We start from the raw sequence: 24,403 nt of genomic DNA, 5'->3' as shown, positions 1-24,403 counted from the left end.
GTCCTCACATTTTCAGAAGGCATTATACCAATACACCTCCATTTTTTTACAGTCTGAAAACTAATGTTATATATATTAAAAAAAAGCAAGAGAAACTGCAGTCAAGAGGACCATGTGGAAACAGCACCCACTCCAACCCCCTCTCCCCTCTCCTTTGGTGCTGTCATTACAGCCAGCCAGCTGCTCAGCAGAAATGTTTGTTAGCAATGTCCAATGTGTGTTTTGGGGTTTTTCCGTCTATCGGGCTGTACATACATACGTCCCTTCCATTCTTGTGAACACGATATCTCAGGAACGCCTGGAGGGATTTTTTTCAAATTAGGCACAAATGTCTACTTGGACTCAAGGATGAACTGATTAGATTGTGGTGGTCAAAGGTCAAGGTCACTGTGACCTCACGTCCGTCCCATCCTTGTGAATGTGATATCTCAGGAACGCCTTGAGGGAATTTCTTCAAATTTGTCATAAACGTTCACTTGGACTTAAAGGCGAACTGATTTGATTTTGGTGGTCAAAGGTCACTGTGACCATATGTCCGTCCCATTCTTGTGAAATCGATATCTCAGGATCGCCTGAAGGGAATTGTATTACATCTGGCTCAAACATCCAATTTGATCATGTATTGTTTTATTGTGTCACAGGGACAGCTGCCCCATGAACCTGCTTCATAAAGATGTATACGGAGGGAAAGAGAAAAGACCCGAGGTGTTGTACAAGATTTGAATTTATTGTCCATGAAAACTGATGCAAAAAGTCTGTTTAAAAAGTGGTGAACAGGTTCTGTTATTGGAGCAGAAGAGAGACTGTATATGTTTTGTAAATGTTTGTATAAATGTGACTGTTTTCTGTCCAGACTGCTGAATGAAAAAAGGGACTTGAAGGGCCTGGAGGAGACGAGAACTGGAGTGCATGGAACAAACATTTGTTAACTATCAAATCAAGTAGTAGTAGTAGTAGTTGTTTTAGTAGCTGTTGTAGTAACATTAGTAGTAGTAGTCATATAAAAAAGGCATAGTATAAAATGTCATAGTATAGTATGCCATAAAATGCCATAAAAAGGTCATAGTATAGTATGTCAGAAATATGTCATAGAAAAATGTAATAGTATAGTATGTCATTAAAAAGTCCTGAAAATGTTTATAGTTTGGCATAAATTGTCATAGAAAAATGTCATAGTATAGTATGCCATGTTCCTAGAGTCTCCAAAAGTAGAATGTGAGCCAGAGCCTTCAGCTATCAAGCTCCTCTTCTGTGGAACCAGCTCCCAGTTTCAGTTCGGGAGGCAGACACCCTCTCCACATTTAAGAGTAGGCTTAAGACTTTCTTCTTTGTTAATGCTTATAGTTAGGGCTGGCCCAGGTCTGGTTCAGGCTGCCTTGGACCAGCCCCTAGTTATGCTGCCATAGGCCTAGACTGCCGGGGGACTTCCTATGACACACTGAGCTCCTCTCTCCTTCTGTATATATTCATGTCCCATTCATGCAAGTTACTAACTTGATTTCTTCCCTAGAGTCTTTGTGCTTTCTCGTCTCGCAGGTATCCATGGATCGGGGTTACACCTGGATCATGGTTGCATCTGCTACTGTCTGTTGCCTGCTTGACACCCACTGCTACCATCATTATCAGCCTTTTTATTAGGGCCCGAGCACGAAAGTGCCAGGGACCCAACGGGGTCCCTTGACCTCTGACCTCTGAATGTAAATGGGTTATATGGGTACCCACGAGTCTCCCCTTTACAGACATGCCCACTTTATGATAATCACATGCAGTTTTGGGGCAATCATAGTCAAGTCAGCACACTGACACACTGACAGCTGTTGTTGCCTGTTGGGCTTGGGTTTGCAATGTTATGATTTGAGCATATTCTTTATGCTAAATGCAGTACCTGTGAGGGTTTCTGGACAATATTTGTCATTGTTTTGTGTTGATAATAGATTTCCAATAATAAATATACAGTATACATACATTTGCATAAAGCAAGCATATTTGCCAACTCCCATGTTGATAAGAGTATTAAATACTTGACAAATTTCCCTTTAAGGTACAAATTTGAACAGATAAGAAATGTGTGATTTATTTGCGATTAATCGTGATTAGCTATGGGCAGTCATGTGATTTATCCCAATTAAATATTTGAATCGATTGACAGCTGTAATTAACATGAAAAAATGTGTTTACTCCTCCTTTTACTCCTAATTAGGTATAACACCTGTGTCCTAATGGTGAATGCTACAAGGAGCCAAAGGTCAGCAGCTGTAAATATTTTTGCAAAATTTTACAATATAAGTGAGTTTTGTGGTTGTGTAAACTAAGAAAGAAAAACCTCCCAATCTTTTTCACATCCACATTTTTATTGTTTTTTTCATATCCTGGTTGCACACAGAAAATGAACTTTGACGTTAATGAATTGTGAGCATTTGATTTCATAAAAGTCCAAATGTCGCATTGGAGTTGTTCTCAACAACCGTCATCAAACACAGTCAAAAGTAATTTGCTGGAGCAAAGCTTTCAGTCAACCCAATCCTTCTCTTTGCACTACATGGTATTGTTATTGCCTGTTTTCAGTGGACATGCTGAATGAATCAACTTATTTCTTCATACACAAAGTTATAGTATTCAAAATATAAAACGCCACATTCCAATGAATTTCACAAGTTTTAATTAAGTATAACTGCCCCATTTCCAGAAATGGGCTTAAAATGCACTGAGTCCACAAAAAATATTCTAAGGAGAATAAGCGAGATGGGCAACAGAACGTATGATACCAAGAACAGACAATACAAAGCGTTAATATGAGATTAACATTACACTGAACTGAATCTGTCCGTTACAAATTACAACAATCTGGTTATGACAATCATTCATTCCTGCATTCAATGAAATAATAAAAAAAGAAAAAGGTGAAATTTAAAAGCCACACAGACCTCGAGATCTTTCACTTGTTTATCGAGCTTAAATATTTTAGAAAAACAAGGATGTGATATGTCCACCTGAGTTTGGGTGAGATTAACTACCCAGCAACCTATAGCTCCTCTCTCAGTATCTGTTAGTAACAATGCACCTCACAGCACGGACCGCCTATGGCGCTGGGCTTACCAAAACTGGGTAAATGAGTAGAATTGTTTCTTGTATTACGTGTATTGTATAGTGTACATTGTGTTGGACTCAGTTTCCACAAAATCATTGAGCATTGTATGTTTGTTTTCCCTCAGAAGAATCTTGATTCATTCACTGCTGCCTCTACTGTTTCTTTTTTCATATCGTCTTTGACCCAACTGCTTCCAATGGTGCGAAGCTCAAATAAACACTGAGATCTTTTGGGCAATGACAAATTTATAGTATGGAGGAAGACGAGGAATGGTTTTCCTTCAGGTTTTAATGAAATCCTTGCAATGGCAGAATTGCATTGCAAAAATCATGTATTCCACAGTAACTAACTGTGATGAGCTTTTAAGGGTTGTGAACATTTGCACATTGTTCTGGGTGTTTGGTGTTATAAACACACCACATAAAACGGAACAAAGTACAAAAACATTGCGGTTGGTTAAAGAGAAAACAACACCTGAAAAAGCCATCCTTGTTTTGGGAAACCCAACCCAACCTCTCTGCAGTTTGCAGGAAAACTAAAAGGACAGACGGCCATAGTACCATGTTAGCTTGTTGCTAATGCTCAGTGACACGCACACACACACGTACTGTACAATGATGCAGTTCAAATGCATTCTCAAACTGTATGTACAACGAGATTCCTTTGTACAGAGGAGAGATAGAGACGTAAGTCAAAGACAGGCTCGGTGGGAGATGAGGCACAATGTTTTGTGTTTTCTTGATTTTCTCACATTTACTCGCAGAAAAGCAAGTTGTAGTAAAATGTTGGAATATAGCTGTCATGGCAATTATATGACATTGGTTTCCCTATTCAACATTTTTGTGGATAAACCAGAACAGGAGTAGGGAACTTTATTCGTTTCCAGGTTCATGAGCTATTGCTGGACAGCCAGCTCTGAAACATCTTAAAACCTGGGAGCTCAATGAGAAAATTTGTTTGGTGGAATTCATCTTGAAACATTACTCTTGCTTTTGGGATCCCAGTTTAAGAAACCAGATTGTGAAACATTCATCAGAAACCACATCACCTCATTTAAGAGAGTCTGGCTATGAGAAAGCTACAAGATAGTTTTTTCTAGTGTAAACAAGTACACGTAAAATCTAGCAACATGCCAATGCTAGACTCTAAATCAAGATTCGGTTCACTCTGCAAAAAAAACTAAACAAAACATCTCAACCAGAGCTGTCCTCCAGTCCAGATGTGAAGGATTATCATTTTCCCTGCCTGTGTAAATAGAGCTTTTTTTATTTTATCATGTTTCTGTGGATCAAATGTGAACAATAGCAGTTCAAGCAGAGCTGAAGCAGGGCTGTCTACTAGCACCCGACACTTCTGTGTACTTGCAGCCTTAACATTGCACAAGAAAAAAGTTTCAATACTGAGTGGTCTGGAATAAAAAGAAATTAAATAAAACAAAAAAAAATTCCAGTGCTTGTTAATGAGTCAGTTGTGAGCGGATGCCTCCCTCCTGAGTTTTTAGCCTAATCTCAAGGAAGAAATATTAGGATACTCAGCCTGAGTCAGTTGTGTCAGTGCCAGGCAAGCCATTAAGATCATGTAAATAAGAGGATGCCAGAAGAAGAGCACACAAGTATTTACAGCATTTGTACACCAACATCAACTCCCAAGAATCAGGGCCCAAATACATGAAAGTAATTCTCAGAACAGCCTGACTAACTGGATTTCTACAGCACAGAAATTAATGTCTTCTCATGGTCATATGTACGGTAAGAAACCATTGGAAATCTGTTCAGAGGGAAGGTACTGTAAATAAAGGCTACTATTGGTGAATTGTAAAAGTTTACCCTTAATTCGTAGTTTCCATTACAATGAATGAGAAATGTAGGCAAAGTACAGTTGGTTGGCTATTCCTTCTGGATGCTGCCGGTCACAAGCTAACTCGCACTGTGATGCAATTTGGTTTCAATGAGGGATGAAATCAAACAATCAACCAATTAATTTAGTCAGTCGGCGTTGTTACAGAACATGTAGAAGATCTTAGTAATGAATACAAAATAAAATAACACAAAGAAGCCAGTTCGAACGTCCAAACTCACTTCAAGTTGCTCGATACATCTCACGACAAACTTGGCGGAACAAATAATAATATCTTACCCGCTCTGAAAAAAATACTGTATTTCTGCAAATCACCTACAAGCAGCCAACTTTTATGCTCTCAATTCTCCGGTCAGCACTTTCGACATTTCGTCATGTATACGGGCCCCGACTTCAACCCTGATGCCTTTACACATTCGAGCAATCATAAATTCAGCAATAGTGAAAAATAAAAAAGCAAATGGCATTTGTATCAAGGGACAATAAAAGAGAATGTGTGTATTAAAATTAATACACATTTTATTCAAATGCTTATGATGAAAGATCCTAAATTCAGACATTGGGAGGGAAACAAATGTTATGATGAAGGAATGACTTGCCCATTTCCTAAATGGGTTCAAATGTACTGAATTAACAGAGAAATGATGGGAACTCTTTAAATTACAGCTCTCTGACAACAATAATAACTGTACAAGAGACTGCTACTATTGTTAACGTGTCTCTGGCTGTAACCAAAGCCTAATGAAAAACAGGCTGATTGGTTTCAAAATACACACGTCAGCTATTCACGTCTTGTGTAATTATTGTCAGCAGTTACAGAAACCAGGAGCTGAATTTAGAGGCGTTACCGGGGGCAATGACTTTGATGCGCAGGTTTGACACAAAACACGCAAGAGAAGGGAGACGGCCAACACATGACTCTCTCCATAGGGCAGATGTAGACAAAAGAGACTACAGTGATAATGTCAGCAGTTCAAATGAAAGCATCCTGAAACATCTTTGGCTGTAGCATTTGGCAATTCAATGACGAAAGAAAAGACATTGCTGAGGGATGAATTGCGATGCATCAATCAGATATAGAGATGAAGAAAGAAGGAGAAGAGTGTAATACAGAGGATATGACTGCATACACCATGCACCGTGGGTGGACCTCTCTTCTGACTGGATTTATGGATAAAAACACACACACACACACACACACACACACACACACACACACACACACACACAAACATACACCACTATCTCTCCAAATGTCTCCTCAATCCATCTCTGAGGATAGGGCACAATCAACCAATCAAGTAAAAAGGTGTGTATTAGTGCAAATGTAAAAAAGGGAACACAATGAAAATGGTCGTGGTGTGAGTGAGTGAAGCAGGTCAGAGAGAGAGAGAAAAAATCTATGCCCCTTACAACATGCAGGACCAAATAAACAAAACAGGTTGCCAGTTTGTGCTTATAATAAGTTTCCTCTCATTCAAAAGCATTTGCCAAGTTCATGCAAATCCTCGTGTCATGCCTGCATGTCTCCGTGTTTGTGTTGTTTGCTTTTAAAAAGATAAACCAGCCTTCCTGTATTAGAAAGACACGCAAGTGTAGCAGTGAAGGGACCGAAATGCTGTGCGTGTGTTTGAATTAAAGTCTGTTGAAAGGTCAATTTAGAAAAACAGCAGCCTAACACATGCAGATGCTCATTCATGTGAGTGTGTGTTGGTGTGTGTGTGTGTAAGTGAGGAGACAGACGAGTCAATGTCCAGAGTTGCAAATAACAACAGCTGTGGTGGGTTTAATAGAGTGTTTACTGCTGTGTGCTCGAGTGTGTGTCTGTGTGTGTTTGTGGGCACCACTGAAATCTGGAGGACTTGTGAGTGGGAAGGTTGAAGAGGGAGGCGATAATGTTGACCATGTTTGGATCGTTTTGCTTTGAGAGGCTTCACATCTGGTCACCCGGGCCGTTGTGGGTGTGTTCTGGTCTCTTGGTTCTTCTCTTATACGACAGAATCTGGCTTCTCATGTTTTTCTGGTTACAGTCCTCATTAGCTTCCGATGCGTTTGGCTCTGATGGCTCTGATGGCTCTGATGGCTCTTGGTTGGGCTGGGTGGGTTTGGTTCTTTAAATGTGTCCGGGTTTTGATTGAGCCAGTTGGGCCTGGTTCTGAAGTTGTGGCAGGAAGACAGGCGGTACTGGTTGGGCTGGCAGTGTGGTAGGTTGATGTTTATTCAGCGGGTCAAGCAAGAGTTTGTGTCAACTCTTTGGCCACAGCAGTTTTCATAGAGATTTGTTGCAGATGATAATTAAATGCTGATCATCTCACCACAATGTTATGGAGGTTATTGTCATATACAGGCTGCCATTACATCTGACTGGTGGAACCATGCCATCCAAACTATAGTCTGGACAAACTCTTCTTCTGTGGTTCTGGGCAAATCCAGTCACTGGATGGGAACATGAAACAGTTGAGCTCTCCTTGAGCACAGATTTCTTCACCATGTCGGTTTGCAGCACCACCGTGATATTCCCACACAACCATTTCATTAGTTTCATTTCAAAGTATCAGTGGTCCAGCACTGCGACCATGTCACTAGATCCTGGGTCCTGGGATAGTCTGGGTTGTGTTGACTGCGCCGACCGGGTGTGTCTGATTGGAAGAGTTAAGTCTTAGGACCCACCAGGAAAAAGTTGATACATGCCAGGTGTGACTTGGTTATTCTGGGTTCTGGTTGCATTTCTCTTCAATGAGTAGCTGGGTATGAATTACTTTGCTGTTCTGGGTTAGGTCTGCTTGGTTAAGAATCTGGTTCTGGGTTAGAGGTTCAGTCAGCAGAGGAACTAGATTCAGGACAGGCCAGAATGGGATGTGGTTCCGGTTATTTGTTCAGTGATGTTCAGTGGGAACCACTACTGGACTCAGGTCGGGCTTGACTAGCGGTCCGTGGAGCACCGTACAGGGTCACTGACGCTATGTGGTTATTCTGCATCACCTGAGGAAGAGATATACAGAAGGTATGTGTTAGAACTAGGGCTGTCAAAGTTAACGTGATAACCTGTTTACGCAAATTTGTTTCAACGCCACTAATTTCTTTAACGCATTAACTAAATTTGCAATTTTTAAATTAACCTCTTTAAAAGCTGTCGGGCCCAGTCGCTAGTCGATCTTTCAGAGGGTTGTACCGGGCTAAGTAAAGCTATAGTGAAGAAACTAGCATCATATGAAACTAGAAAAACCGAAGGAAGTCATTGGTGCCAACCATGTCATACTAGTGTATGAAAGAGGCAAAATAACACTCCAAACTTACGCTAAATTTTGGCGAGGAAAACTGACATGGCCATTTTCAGAGGGGTCCCTTGACCTCTGACTTCAAGATATGTGAATGTAAATGGGTTCTATGGATACCCACGAGTCTCCCCTTTACAGACATGCCAACTTTATGATAATCACATGCAGTTTTGGGGCAAGTCACAGTCAAGGCAGCACACTGACACACTGACAGCTGTTGTTGCCTGTTGGGCTGCAGTTTGTCATGTTATGATTTGAGCATATTTTTTTAATGCTAAATGCAGTACCTGTGAGGGTTTCTGAACAATATTTATCATTGTTTTGTGTTGTTAATTGATTTCCAATAATAAATATATACATACATAAAGCAAGCATATTTGCCCCCTCCGATGTTGATAAGACAAATCTCCCTTCAAGGTACATTATGAACAGATACATGTGTGATTAATCACATTTAACTATGGACAATCATGTGATTAATCCTGAATAGATATTTTAATCGACTGACAGCCCTAGTTAGAATGGACTGGATCACATACAACGGTAAAGAGTTGAAATATTCAGAAATACTGTGTTCGAACACAAAGTCCATTCTCATGGGTTTGTTTCAAAAAGACTGTTTCAAGCAAACTGAGGCCAAGCAGCCAAAACCTTGGACAGACTTCGGTTTGGATCACATCCATAAGTGTACTCCTGTCTGAATCTGGTATGTTAGTAATATTTATGGAGTAAAATATGCAGTCTATTTTACCTTCTGCACAATGTTAATGAAAATCACCTCAGGTAAAACTGTACATGTAAATTAAGATTGTGGACAAAACTCTAAGGTCAAATTCTGGTCCACTTGTGACCTATGAGTTTGACTACTGTTGTAATACCATTGCAGAATTTCTATTTAATGTAAGGTACATTTTTGACAATCTGGAAATGAAAAAATAAAGTAAACACCAGCATTGCTGTAACTTTAGACAGTGGTTATAGAGGTCTCTTTAATGAGCCGCTCAGACAACCAATGTATGTATACGTTAAAGTGGCAATCTTGGAGACTGTAATTTAAAAAGAACAGTGTGTAACAATTAGGGGGAACTATTGGCAGAAATGGAATATAATATTTATAAGTATGTTTTCATTTGTGTATAATGACCTGAAAGTAATGAGCCGTCTATATCTACATAGGGAGCGGGTCCTGTTCACAGAGTCCGTCATGTTGCACCGCCATGTTTCTACAGTAACAAAGAATGGCTTGGGCCGCAGTCGATAACGTTACTCGCTTCCGTCGCCGACGCTCTCTCTCTCTCTTGCTTCACCACTCACTTCCCTTGTACACACACAATCCAAGCACTGGCTCTGCCCCAAATTACCTATGCTACTCTTACAAAAACTGGCTCTAGAGAGGGCCATTTGCGTTTTCGCATTACCGCAGTTCTCCTAAACGCTTGGCACACGGGAGAGGCTTCAGTTGGTTGTAATCTTAACCTGACCGCTAGATACCGCCAGATCCTTCACACTGTTCCTTTAAATAAATGTCTGTCAGTCAGTCGCTATCTATCGCCGAATGAGGTAACACAATGGTGATTGAACCTATGGCCCGCTGATGAAAGTATTTCAATATTTATATATTTGCAGTATTATGATCTGGGTGTCTGTGGCAACATTCCCGTAAAAAAATGCTGTATTAAGTTACTGCTAATGCAAACCGAACATTTCCTACTGCTGCTTCTTCACATTAAACATTGTAAACATGAGTTTATGGTCTCAATCACTAGTTTAAAGTCTTCTTCCTAACATCCGCAACAACACTTGCTGTTACCACCAGTAAATAGGGTGTCGCCAAATCAACCAGGACTGAAATCTTAAGGATTGCCACTTTAACTATAGATTCACACATACTGTACACACTCAAATGGTAGCTAAAGCTACAGAGATGTGTGTTCTGACCTCAAAGATCATCCTCTGCAGTCCAAAGCAGAAGGTAGAGCCGAAGGGGTTGGTGTTATTGGCTGATGAGGACCTGTCAAACACAAACATCTGATGATCTCCAAGAAGACACTCATTTTGGATAATGTCCAAAAAATGTTAGTTATACAAATTTTGCAGTTTGAATGTTGTAATTGTAAACCAACAACGTCATTAAAATATGCTAAGAAATTATCTCAAAATGTATGTGGGACACATTTAACAGAACAATGTGATCCATTCTGTCTGTGTAGATTCAAGAGCATGTGTATGTACCTGTGGAGCACTACAGGTTTTTCCATCGGGTGACCGAGCAGTTCCTGCATCTGATCCCACTGACAGAGGAACCAAATGTTAGCAGACGATTCAAGAGACAAAGACTTGTTTATCCACTGCCTTGTATCACAAAGGCCTGTATAAAAAGGTTTAATAGGGGAACAACAATTATTCTGCGGATTTATTAGCTTCTAGGTGATAGCACAGCTGTTTCCAATGGCATAATATATTCAGATAGAACACTGTGTGTAGAAAAGGAGACAGAGATTATAGATCATCACATTATCGCTGAAGTAAAGATCAAATGTTGTTTCCTGTTTTCGAACACCAGCGAACATTTCCATAAGAATTTTTTTCAAGCAAATAAAAGTGTTATTACAAGACTTTGATTGCATGACTTCGTCTAAAGTGACATCAGTAGCATAAAACAGATGTCGTAATATCCAACTTTTATGGATATGAAACAAAGAGTTCACTCGTGATACAGAGAGCAGGTTTTAGAGATGCCAGAGAAAAAATAACTGGTGATACGGAGTCTAAATTAGAAAGCTGAACTCACTTAAAAAGACACCAGGCCAAGAGACCAAGTCCGATCATTACAGCCCTATCATAGCGCCACCTTGTGAATTTACAACAAAGCACTGATGTCTGCCAAAATATAACAGCTCTATAAATTTGCTCTATAACTAACCTTGCTGTAGGTGGTTAAGATGCAGTCCTCCGTCTGAGAATCAGCTCCTTCTAGAGTTCAGGGACACAGAAACAGAGAAACCGGCATTAGATGAGAGGCCGATTAAAAATCAACATCGTACAATTCATGCTGACTGAGACACACGCATTGTTCATTCTTTGAGAGATTCATGACTGATAAGTGTCTCACCCTTCTTAATGACTAGTGGAATCTTAAAGTCACACCGATGATATCTGTGATGAGAGAAAAAAGACATAATCAAAAGCATGGAACAATCAAACTAAGGGCAGAAATGCTACAGTGTCAGACGTACAAATAGAGAAATATGGCTTAACTTAATAACATAATACCATCTCTGGATATACTGTAGATAATAACATATAAATTATGCAGTATTAGGGTTTCAAAGGGGTCGGTAAATTTCCATCACATGTGCAGATATTATGGCAGCATCCCATTAAATAGGAATTCAGTAAAATTACAACCCTCTGCATGTACAGTACATTTTTCCGTCCCATGTGCAGCCCACACTACTGGCAACACTACTGCACTGTCTGAGCCAAAGGATTACATGCTTTCATATAGGCTTTGATAATATTACTGGAGTGAATATGTATTTTTATTTCAGATAACCAGTAGCCTAAGGCACACAGTTTATAACTTCTTAACACCTTCTGTTAGTCTCTGCTAGCTAGCTGTTACCATGTGGGATGTAGCTTGATTGAGCATGCTAATTGAGGAGTTTTAATTCATCTATTTCCATTCAATCTTTGTAAAACAGGTCTTTAATAAGTTGGTTGTTCACTTCAAACCCTCAGTTTGCACACAGCCCGTGTTGTCGGCTCAACATTTCAAAGTATCTTTCCCCACTCACCACGTGGCACATTTCACATTGTATGTATTTGGCAAATGAATGGATTATGTCTGCTTATGATATGGTAAAAGGTTTGTTTCTATCTGCATTTAACTTGGTAAATACAGCAGGAACAATTAAGTAATTAGACAGCAAGATATTTACATATTGAAGTTGTAATGTCCGGGGAAGTTGGTATGGAGGACGAACTTCTTAACCAGGTGAGTTGTAGAGTCAAACAGGATATCCTGAAAAATAAGAAAACAACATCTTTAAGATTGCTTTTGCGCCACCCATTCATTATTACCAGCCAGTATTGCCAGCTGGCCACTGAGCAGATGCTCAAGCTTTCTGTTCAGAGGATCTGAATACCAACTGCCAGAATATTTTAGTGCAATATGACTGAAAACAGATTTCACACTAAACAGAAAAATAGAAACTCCTGGACGCTGTAATGCAGTCCAACAGTCCTGCAATAAACACTTCCATGAACCCTACTTTGGCTGAAGTACACGTACTGCTGTAACATTCACAAACTTCACTTCCATGCACTGCAAGGACTATCATAGTTGTGAATTCACAATTCTGTCCACATTTTGGCTGATATACATTTCCCATTACCGCAGTAGTGTATTATCCATCAACAAAAAATGTGACATTAAAGGGATGGATAGAATTCTGAAGTGGAGATGTATGAGGTACTTATCTATAGTCAGTCAGTGTATTGCGCTGGGAAATGACGTCATACACAAGTTGACCGCGTTCCAGTACAACAAGTCGGAAAACTTAATGGGGATTGCTGCAGCCAGGTTAGAACATTGATAGCAATATCAGTTGCTAACAACATATTACGCCGGTATTTTGCACGTACAAACACCATAGCAATATGTCCACAGATAGTTGGAGAGTACTGTGTGTTTGACTGAATTAATGAGACACAAATAAGACATAAGTGTTCATAAACAGTATATTACTATAGCCATTTTACTGTTGATGCACAGAGCAGCCATCTTGGATTTTGAGGTTAGGGTTGGTGAGGTCCGTCGCACTTTCCAAGTATGAAATCCGACTTCTGGGGGCGTTCCAGTTCAAATTTCTGATTAGGAACTCGGAACTTCTGACTTCCCAGTTCAAACGGAACATCCATTTGCCATCAGCAAAACATATTTTAGCCACCTAAAAGAAAAGCCCACCTAAAAAATGATTTGCTGTTTAAGTGTACACTATATTAAGAATATTTTCACTGCTTCACCTTGCTGACAGCCCTTTCTGATGGGGAACTGAAGCTGTTATCTATGCTCTCTTCAAAGCCACCAGCCTTCATTGACAAAAACATTAATTTTACCTCGCAGAACACGGGAGTTGATGGTCTGCCGCTGCCTCGAACAGTTTGTGTGTGTTAGTGTGTGACTTTGGTGTTTAAAAGGGTTAGTTCGGATTCACCAAAGTCACACAATAAAACAAACTAACTGATCGAGGCCAATACATTTTTTGGTCAATGTAGGCTGGTGGCTTTGAGGAGAACATAGATGGATATAATGGCTTCAGATGGCAAGGTAAAGCGGTGAAAATATTCTAAATATAGCGTACACTCAAACTGATATACATTTTTTTAGGGGGGCTTTCTTTTAGGTGGCTAACATAAGTTTTGCTGCCAACCCCATCCACAGCAGTACATTGCTTTGCTCCCATGCTGAGTACTCCTGTCTGTTTGACTGACAGGAGTCAAACGGACAGGAGGGTGTGCCGACGGTCATCTACTGTAGGTAATACTCTGACTATTGATACTGTAGGTACCTCATACAACCCCAGTTCAAAACACCCAAACTACCTCTTTTGATGTCATGTAACTGGCATGTACTTGCCACCTCCAATAGCCGGAACTTGGGCTGGTCACCATCATCAGCAGTAACATACTATGCTTCACTGAAACCTTGTCATCATTTCGTTCCAAAAAGTACATTACCATGAACAAGCCGAGTGCCCGACATTGTAACTGTAATTCTAAAGTACATCAAACATCTATGGTCTGTGGCTTCAAAACAAACTATGACTCAACTTAACTTAAAGTGAATGAAGTCTCTCAATAATAACTGCATGAGTACAATAACATAAAAAACACAATCACTAAAGTATACAAATTAGCCTAGGCCAAGTTTACGTACCACTCCGAGGGTGAAGTAGTTGAAGAAGTAGTCGTTACATTTCGAAGGAACCTGCTTGTGAGGTGACGGAGAGTGGATCTTCATCTAAAATAAACGAGAACGAAAGTGATACAGAAGATAAATGCCGAAATATATCTTCACTGTTAATGCTACGGCTGACTACTTTCAAGTTCAGCAGATACAGAGAAACATTTTCATTTATTTGAAGTCGTGTTTCAGACCCTTAAGGACAAAAATGTCCCCATTGAAACTCATTAAAATCATAATTATTGATCCCACAGACATTACAGCATAAAATCATGCATTCTAATACATCAGGCTGTTAATCTGGAGCCCTAGCTTCAAAATTGTAGTTTTTTCTATTTTACCACCAGATTGCGCCATTTTTTTCATGTTCGTTTTACGGGGCGAATGCACTATTTTCCTGGTTTCCACTCTGGTTATTGTTGCTGTATTACGGAGCACTGTAGTGTTTGATGCAACGCATCAAAATCATTGTTGGTGCTAATCATCGAGATATTTTTTTTCATACAAACTGCCACTTAAAGGGTAAAAATTCAAAATTCTGAACGAATATTTGGTAGTGATGATCAGAACTGAAGTTTCAGTGAAAGTGGAAAATAATAGTAATATATAATAGGCCCTTTACACAACAGCCATTTTGACATGTCATTGCAGAATAAATACAGGTGTAATTAATAACATGAATTATGGCCATGTTCCATTTAGGTGGGCCAGGACCCAGAGGCCTGTACTACGAAGCAAGTTCAACATAACCAGGGTATCTTCTCGTTATCTGGCTTAACTGACCCTAACAAACGCCATCCCGCTAAGCGGTGCTACGAAGGTGGTTATCAACTCGGTAAATCAACCCAGGGTTTCTCAATCTGGCTATTAGCGCGTTCACATGAAAGGCCGGTGTTTGCAGCATGTGACCAATCACAAACATGGACAAGTCTACTGTCAGCAGAGCGGCACATTTTTAAAAACGAAGAGTAAACTATGATATTAGACAAATACGAAGAAGTTAAACACACAATCCAGAATAAAAGCAACACAGTTGAAGCTGCCAAATGCGTAAATGAACAGACATAATTTAACGGAATACTCAAAAGTCAGATATAGTCTTCTAGATGGGGCAGTGATATTATAAAAAGCTCTCAGAATAGAATGGATTAATAAATAACACTTCATTATGCATATGGTATAATTGTGACGTCTATGACTATTTCAGCCTTCTTTCAGTTGCGTCCCCAACTCCGGCAGTGTGAAAAGTTCCTTTTCACACTGCCGGAGCAAATAAAAAAATTAATATAAAAACACAATTCAAAGCAGTAAGCACCCACAGCACACAGTCAGCTGTCCCTTCTGCACTTGGCAGTTTAAAGTGAGTTGCTTTCAGCCTGGATCATGACTGTAACGTCTTCGTCTCTGTGTAATATTATCTTACGATCTGCGCACAGAGCTTTGATTGGTCAGTAGGCTTTTGTACGAATTGGATCTCTTATCTGGAACATAACCTGCTCCGGAGGTGTTCAGTTGTACCATGGTGATCTACCCCGGTAAGAAGTGAACCACCGTCACAGAACTGAAAACCCAGAGTTAAACCTGAAGTGACCTTGCTGACCCCAAATCCCGCTTCATAGTACAGACCGCTGGTATTGTGCATGCTGGGTGATTGGAATGGCTGTGACACACTAAATAAAGTGGGACCATGCTATGACATGTCAAAATGGCTGATGTGAAAGGAGCCTGTTTTTGAAAGGGACGCACAAGGGTTAAGTCATTTGTAAAACTGTCGGTGTCATCAAAAGTTCAACAACAACACATAAACACTGAAAGGAACAGAGTTTTCCTACCTTGTCCTCAGACTTATAGAAGACTTTATGTGGCGAGCCCAGAGCACCCAGTACATCCTGACATGAATCTCCAAAGTAGATGCACCGTTCTAGGGACCTCACTTTAGAATCAGCCATCACACCTGGACCACAGCCTGCACTCACACATTGCGATAGAACAGGAAAGGAATTCAATTAAATCGCTAGATAAATGGATAGAAGCATTTCAGTGACAATGATTGTCTCCCTTGGTGTGGACTGTTGGACAAAAACATGTTTTATGTTTACTGCACAGCTAGATTTATCCAGCCAGGTACCTGCAGCTAAATCTGTTTGTCCATGTTAGGGTTACTTCATTTTAAAAACAGTTAAATAGCTTGAGCTTCTGCTGCAGTGGAGACAGACATATTTAGCGTGATCAATACGGACAATATTTTAACAAACAAAATGTTCAAAAAAACATTTGGGATGGATTTTTTATTTAGCTCCAACTTTGTAGCAGTGTGACAGATTATCAAGTAAAGTCTGGAGGCAAGAGAAAAAGAAAACATCTTGTGAATCAAAAATGTAGATATGAGGATATGCGAAGGAAACACTTTGGACACACGTTGATTATAATCATAAATCTTAGTTCGCAGTCCTCGAGCAGTACACAGAGACATATGTTACCTGCAGTAAGAAGGCGTAGTTTGAGCCCCAGAGGCCCTGCCAGATCTCTCAGGACATCCACGCACTCTGCAAAGATGTTACCAAGGAAACAAGCCAACGGCATCGCTGGAGCTCTGAGGACAGAGAGTACAGTGTGCGTGTATTCTTATGTGTTTTTTGTTGTTGTTGTTCTCCACACATTTGTTCAGTTTGTCACATGTTAAACTGTGGAAACTCCACGTCATGTTAATATGTGAAACAAGAATCTCATGTGGTGTGGTTTCCTTTTGCCACATGGGAGAATTATGATTCAAATTCTGCTTACTGACCAATATTCACAATAATCATGAAAGCTTAGACTTTCACATTGTTCCAGGCCTATCACACTAATAGTCATTAATCAATGATCATCTGCTTCTTTCACAAAATACCTGTTTTGTAGGCCTAGTTTGCTCCAATGCGGCCAACTAAGTTCAGTTTTTGGCTAACAGATCTCAGTTAGTTTTTGGTTAGTTTTGGAAATGTTTGCTTTATTTTCACTGAGTAGTTTGATGCAGATTCAGATGGAAGTTAAACTAGACTAGAACTACACACTTCACAAACAGCTTTTTTTCCATTAGCCATCGGGAAACTGAACTCATCCCTCCTCACTCACCACTGACAAGCATTATTACATGATTAACTGCTGCTGTCCATTTATGCACTTGGATTTATGTAGGCTACTGTATCGAAAACAAATTCCACTGGCCTTGGTTGTGTGGCTAACAATCCAATCAAATGTACACTCCTCCAAAGAGTGTCTATCATTAGAGTAATAAACTTTGAGCATTGTGCACCCTTTGGTAAAGATATATCCTCTCCAAGTGAGGTCTAGTTTGTGTATTTGCATCTGTTTGTACGTTACCTCGTTTCTTGCAGGTTGTTGCCAGTGTAGATGTGCATCCTCTTGACCATGGCCCCATGTGGAATCTGCAGGGAGGCCAAACCCATGGCAAAGTTAGGCTGCCAAAGCAAAACAACTGGGAGTAGTACGGGACTGGTATATACTGTGTTTGTGTGTGCATATTAACAACAAATAGATGTTTTACAGAAATACATTTTACAAAGTTGTAGTAGCCAAGTACAAAAGAATATAATCATTTTTATGATGATGTCTCATAACACACTGACTGACCTAAATACTCAGAGGTAAAAACTCAAACACAATGTTTCCATGATTGGTGACACTACATTTTAATTCAATTTGGATCTCTGTCAGGTAGCAACTTTTAATCTGAGCGAGGTCCTGTATCCTAGCAAAATGCAATGTGACTCAGCAGAAGGTTACTTCATTTCTATGCTTCTTTGTGTATTTCCAAGTTACATTCATCACCTACAAGCAACAGAGATGCAAAATGGCTGCAGATGAGTCATTCTGATATTGAATTAAAGCAAACGCTTGCAGGTTTTAAAGATTTAAAAAAAAAAAAAAGTTATCTTTAGTATTACGATGCTTATTTGCCCTGAGGTCAATGGAAAGTTAAAAGTATTCTTTAAAAAAAGCAGCATACAGTAACCACTATTCAAGAGATTAAATTAATTGAATTAAATGAACAATTTAAGAAGCTTGCGTGAATTTTCCCATTGTCGTTATGGGGTATCGTCCAAACAAATGTGGGAAAGACAAAGAGGTTGGGATATGTTTCGAGCATAATGCAATATAAAGCCTTCTGTGTTTTTATTATATTCTCAGTACACTGTATCAGTTTTATCTAAAAGACAATCACATGGGATCTCAGATGCATTCAACTGACATCTTAGACCTTCATAACACAAACTGGAAACAAACTACAGCTGAGTGTTGAGCTTTAGACAAAGAAATGCAAATATTCTAACTCAAACTAGAAGCTGAGTCTACGATGTTTGTACCTGCACACAACTACAGTTGACAAGCAAGCACAAGGTGTTGAAATCAAACAAAACCATTAAACCAACTCAGCATGCAGCTTTGGGCGGATTGGACGGTTTAAGAAATAATCAATGCAGTTACTATGATATCACAAGATACGTTGGAGCAGCAGAATGGCTAAACCAAAAAAGATGCGATAAACTGCAAAAAAACTTGTAGATGGAATGAGAGGTCAGCTGAGGAAGCAGTAAAAACATCAATATGCGATGTGTGCTTTCACAGTAGCAAGCTGCAGAATGGAGCAGACGGCAGAACAGCTGGTTCATGACATGCGTCATCCCAGACTTCCACAGCTGTACAGTACAGACAGTAATCTGACTAATTCAAACTTTAATCCAAAAACAATAACACAAAGGCCAAAACCTAACACTTTGTGCATGTATAAGCATGCGGGTTTGCAGATTGTGTGTAAAAACTGGACTATGTCATATTGTCTAGATAATCTGAATTGTAAACTGCTGGGTGTCAGCATTGTCTTGGAGAATTTAATTATGAACTCATGTTGCCTGAGCTAACCCAAGTCCCTAAACTCCCTACTGCAGTCAAATTTGTACTGCTTACATAACACTGCAATGACTCTTTCACATCTCAACAGTGTAACACTGGAATTCGTACATTTCAAGATCTGTCATAGCAAGGTTTTGCATCCTTGGGTGTGATGAGGATCACATCTCTAAGCATTTTAGATCACTGGCATCCAAGAAAAAAAGCTTAAACAAGAAGCAAGACAATCACATTCTTAACATGCATTTTGTGTCTTCATTCAGTCCCACATCATTTATTATAACAACATCAAGCTGGCAGGGATTCGGGGACATGCTCAAGGCAAACATAGGGCGAGAACTCAGACTTTTCCATATGAAAATCAATCACTTCAATCACACGGCTGTGAAGAAACAACCTCTTTAACTGGCTGACACGCAAATTGATTCTCACCTCGTATTTTGGAGCTTCATTCCATGAATCCAGTTGGAAGGAGAAGGACAGGCCACGAAAGTTGAGATGGAACAACTGCTCTGCAGCATTGTAAACTGGACAAAGAGGAATGAAGATGAAACGATTTCATAAAAGAGATACATGAGATCACAATGTAGGTTCATTCGTGAGACATCCTTAATGTGTTTATGCTTTGTAAAGTACCTCCAGGGTGCGTAGCTCCAAATGACTGGTCTATTTGCTCTATTGTGGGGGCAATGGCCTGAGAGTTGAAATGGACTCCACTGAAACACAAACACACACACAGCCGGCATCTATTAACATTCATATAGGATGTGCTGCATTAGTTGAGGAGGAGCTATTGCCAGAACAGTGAAACAGAGTCCACTGAAAGACAATCAAAACACACATTAATGCAGGCAGGCTCCATTACTGTGGCGTTTTTCACTACGTAGCTGTACATCTAAGAGGAGCTATGACTTGTAGTTGAAAACGATCTCTGTGGCAACATAAAATGGACAGTGTATACAGGCAATGACCATTATATAGATCCATGCCGGTAGATAAAGGCCATATAACAATAACAGCTGAGAGTCTAAGATGTTTTTATTCTTGCTGTTGTTATTCAACAAGTTTCTAAATGCTTATTTACTCACCAGTATTTCAACTTGACTTTGCTCAGGTCATACACTTCAATCACCTGTCACCCAAAAAGAAGATAAAGATTAGGGTTCATTGGCTACAAAACAAAATGGTTAGTTTAATGTCAATGACAAGGTCAGAGGAGTCTAATATATTTGCCAGCTATCTAGAAATGGGGGAAAGTTTGCAACTGCTGCTGCTAAATAACTGTGGAGAAATACCACAGCCCTCTATCCTTAATATCTGGAGCACAACTTTAAGTTTAATTCAATTACTGTTAAAATTCTTGTCTAATATTAACTAATAAATACATGTTGTATCCACATCCTGAGCTTATTGAGAGGCAGTCTCTTTAAAGGTGCTATATTCGAAATTCAGAGCATTCATATAGCAGCAAACAATTATTTGCTATGTAAAGATATAGTGGAGTAATGTCTACCTGAGCAGAGAAAGAAGTTGCTCTCCCTCTGTGTGTGCTGTAATCGGAGCTTCTCAGTGCTTTATTTACATAGCCGGGCCGGCCACGTATGCATGTAATTCCCAGTGTGTGTGCCCCACTGCTCTCATATGGCAGTTACCGCTGATAACGCTGCCCTGACCCACAGCATAGCGCCGACCCTCCGGTTCCCCCGAGGTTATCACTGTTAGCGCTGTCAGCACATTGTGTGCATTGTATTGCATCATATCTTAAAGAGCTCATAGTACCCTACTACCCCACTAGAGCGCTGCGCTCACAGAATGCAGGGTTACTTGAGGTTCCTAGAGTCTCCAAAAGTAGAATGGGAGCCAGAGCCTTCAGCTATCAAGCTCCTCTTCTCTGGAACCAGCTCCCAGTTTCAGTCCGGGAGGCAGACACCGTCTCTACATTTAAGAGTAGGCTAAAGACTTTCCTCTTTGATAACGCTTATACTTAAGCTGCTATAGGCATAGACTGCCGGGGGACTTCCTATGACACACTGTCATAAGGAACTTCCTATGACACACTGAGCTCCCCTCTCCTTCTGTACATACTCATGTCCCATGTCCATGTTGTTACTAACTTCATTCCTTCCCGGGAGTCCTTGTGCCTCCTTGTCTCGCAGCTAACCGTGGAGCGGGGTCACACCTGGAGCGAGGTTATACCTGGAGCATGGGTACACTTGGAGCAGGGTTTCACCTGGATCTTGGTGGTCTCCGGTATTGTGGCTGCATCTGCTGCCGCGTCGGTGCCTGCTTGACACCAACTGCTACCATCCCTAATTAACTACGTCTGTACGAGGGACTACCAATGCTAACGAGGGATTTCCAACACCTAATGACAATGTGGCAGCCTGGAGAATAACACTTCTCAATCACTGCCAAAGACATCAAGAGCTCCCAGCAAGCATGCTGATGCTGCAGGAACCAACGCACGGGCATCGATCGCAGGGACGTCCCACACCAATACACATGGACGTACTGAGGAGAGATGCTGGACAGTGCTGGCTTTCCGATAGTTGTATTATCACTCTTTCCATCCACCACTATTGGTTTTGTGTTATCAGTCCTACTTGTATTAGCTATTACAGCTGCTAGACTGCTATTGTGGCTGCTTCTCTATCTCTCTCTATCTATCTATCCCCCCAGCCGGTCTCGGCAGATGGCCGCCCGCCCTGCGCCCGGTTCTGCTCCAGGTTTCTTCCCAGTAATCGGGGAGTTTTTCCTGGCCACAGTGCGCTTGGTGGATCCTGTTGGGTCTCTAAACTATGGTGTACGGTCATAGACCTGCTCTATATATAAAGCGTCTTGAGATAACTTCTGTTGTGATTTGACGCTATACAAAAATAAATTGATTTGATTTGATTTGATTTGATTTGATTGTTAGCTGCTAGCCGTCGGCTCAGCCGCTGAGAGCTGTATCGAGGCAATCCCTCACTCATAGATATGCTCTGAATTTGGAGTTTAGCACCTTTAAATCCCCTAAAATCAAAATGTTTACCTTGAGTCTCTGATTTGTGGCATCAAACAGCAGTTTAATCCCATCCTGAGTCAAGTTCAGTATGAGGTCATGGCTGAGTGGCGTCTGGAGGAGAGATAAACAAACTAATTAACAGAGAGGCCCTCATGAACAGATATGACAGGCAAACAATTCAGCTGTTTTTCAACTTAATTTAAGGGAAACAAGGCACGCACTAAGATTTTAAACGAGACAAAAAATGTACTGTTTCATATGAATGAATGTATGGGTTTCATATTTGGGGTCATTCATGTTAACATGAACTGCCTCCATTTCCTCTTGAATGAATCTTGAATCTAAGATTCATGGTGTTGTAAAAACAACCTCCCTCGCTGGCTTTAGATATAGCTATTGAACCTGGGGAAAATATTGAAATATAGCCTGACTGGTATTGGATCTTTGAGGCTGATGGTTTTTTGTTTTTGTTTTTAAATGAAAATGATATATCTGCCTATATTAATTTTTTCCATTAACATGTAACAAAAACCTTTCAGTTCTCTCTGGTGGACACACTATGTAATAGCAACACTATATTTCTGAATTACCTCAAACAGATGTTTGGCATTTCTTGTAACTTATCAGCCTAGATGCACGGCAATACCAATATATCTACAGATATTTGACCAAATTCAGAAATTTGGTTGTAAACAATGTTGTAAAAATACAACTATGTGGGGTTGTAAAACTACTGAAATTACTGCTGCAACAAGTCTGAAAGAAAGTGTACTGTTGCCTAAAAGAGGATTCTTAAACAAGCTGATTAATATTTTTGAGTGTGGGAGTGAGAGAAAGAGCAATAACGACAGACGTTTGGCCATCTCACCTGTTCACTGTATAGCACCTGGACATTTTTGATGATGCGGCAGTGTTTCTGCAGAATAGAGATGGCCTGGGCCAATGGCATCCCTGAAAACACAGACATGCAAACACACACACACACAAATAAAGAGAAGCAACAGTTTTTCTTATGGAGCCATCAATAGTTAACAATAACATGAACATGCAAGAAAAATAATTTTAAACTTGGCTTCAAATATGAATGGATAGCGTGTCTGTGTTTTGTTCTTATAACTTGAAAAAGTTGTAAAACTCACCTAAGGCGAATTCCCATTGCTCATTTCCTAGTGATCTCTCAGGCACCACCTCCAGATCCAGCATTGGCAAGTAGTGGGGGTCAGCTCACCTCACCTCAACACACAATGGGACCCTCCGAGGGACCCTTTCTTTTCCCCGATCACAGCACAGTCTCACAATAGTTTCAGCTGACTACTTTAATTCATAACTCTATCTGCTTATTGTTTCTGAGTGTGAGCATCAAACACCTACTCAATCTATGTATGGGTCACAGTAAAAGCTGGCCACTTTCTCACGTCATATGTGATGAGAAAATAATCAAATATTCAAAATGACATCCACAGAGCCACGAGCTAAGGCTCACAGAGATACATAAGTTTTAAATAACAGTTTAACAAATTATCCAGCAAAGCCCGACAGCTGGCACAAACAAATTACGCAACCTGCCAGCCAACCTAAAAACGTACAAGGCCAGCTGTTCGTTAACATATCACTTTGTGTTTGTGTGGTTTAAAATCGATACAGATAAAGAAAAGACTGAATTCACTGGACTGGACGTCAGGAGCAGACAAACAGATAACAGCCACAACACGTCTCCAACAGGCTTCAATGTAACATCAGCTTGTTCTGTAATACAGGGCTGTCCAAGTGTCTCCAACCGACTTGATTCAGTGACAAACACCTAACAAATAGAGGCACGAAAAACAATGTCTCCAAACCCGACTGTCCCCACTGTTATCTGTGTGTCTGCCTCTGGTTATGAAAGCATCAAAGCTTGACAACAACACTGTTTCTATGCGCTGAGGCTAACGTTAGCTCACCAGCTAGCTGCCCTCTGCGTGATGCTAATAAAGTACAAATATAAATAACGAACAAAAAAATCTAAATTGAAGACAAAGGAAATGAATATCGTGGTTCAGAGTGTCACGACATAAACAAAGAAAGCCCGTCGCTGCCTCTCTGGTTCCTCTCAGGCTGCTAACTAGCTCTTCTTCTCTTCTCTTCTGTTGCTAGGGCGATCATTTAAAGTCCTCTCCCTGGTAACTCATAAACTCTGTCAGCCGGTAAGTGCCCACCGTGTCCCCTTGTTCAGATTTAACGTGTCTTCAATGTCAGCAGCAGATGAGAGCAACACAGTGTCCAAACAACAGCAACTTCAGGCATCAACAACAGCCAGC

The 24,403-nt window shown here is 40.3% G+C and overlaps 1 protein-coding gene across 5 annotated transcripts; it reads right to left on the bottom strand.

The window, feature by feature from the left end:
- Positions 1-6,730: 6,730 nt before the first annotated feature.
- Positions 6,731-24,402, bottom strand: phaf1 (phagosome assembly factor 1). Of its 5 annotated transcripts, none has more exons than XM_074632029.1 (16): positions 23,246-24,393; positions 22,975-23,057; positions 22,134-22,217; positions 20,191-20,234; positions 19,739-19,818; positions 19,535-19,629; positions 17,555-17,619; positions 16,672-16,784; positions 16,024-16,157; positions 14,165-14,248; positions 12,165-12,247; positions 11,336-11,379; positions 11,147-11,196; positions 10,456-10,514; positions 10,162-10,234; positions 6,731-7,927 (listed from the first exon to the last, which is right to left on the bottom strand). In XM_074632029.1, the coding sequence occupies exons 1-16, from the start codon at positions 23,307-23,309 to the stop codon at positions 7,832-7,834; spliced, it is 1,251 nt and encodes a 416-aa protein (XP_074488130.1). In that variant the 5' UTR covers positions 23,310-24,393; the 3' UTR covers positions 6,731-7,831. The 5 variants fall into 5 exon arrangements, with proteins under 5 accessions (XP_074488130.1, XP_074488128.1, XP_074488129.1 ...); XM_074632027.1 differs by having other exon boundaries at positions 7,689-7,927; positions 17,555-17,652; positions 23,246-24,402; XM_074632028.1 differs by having other exon boundaries at positions 7,689-7,927; positions 11,147-11,193; positions 17,555-17,652; positions 23,246-23,442.
- Position 24,403: the final 1 nt, after the last annotated feature.

Source organism: Sebastes fasciatus, chromosome 4 (genome assembly GCF_043250625.1).
Source record: "Sebastes fasciatus isolate fSebFas1 chromosome 4, fSebFas1.pri, whole genome shotgun sequence".
NCBI lineage: Eukaryota > Metazoa > Chordata > Actinopteri > Perciformes > Sebastidae > Sebastes > Sebastes fasciatus.
Note: the sequence above shows the minus strand (reverse complement) of the source record. Positions and strands in the feature narration are given on the sequence as shown.

Excerpts from the sequence above, each read along its gene's own strand:
- phaf1 (XM_074632027.1), bottom strand. The coding sequence starts at position 23,309 with ATGCTGGATCTGGAGGTGGTGCCTGAGAGATCACTAGGAAATGAGCAA. Across the intron at positions 16,158-16,671 it reads ACTACGCCTTCTTACTGCAG|GCTGTGGTCCAGGTGTGATG; the intron begins GTAACATATGTC and ends GTGTGAGTGCAG. Across the intron at positions 11,380-12,164 it reads GGACATTACAACTTCAATAT|ATATCATCGGTGTGACTTTA; the intron begins GTAAATATCTTG and ends CTCTCATCACAG.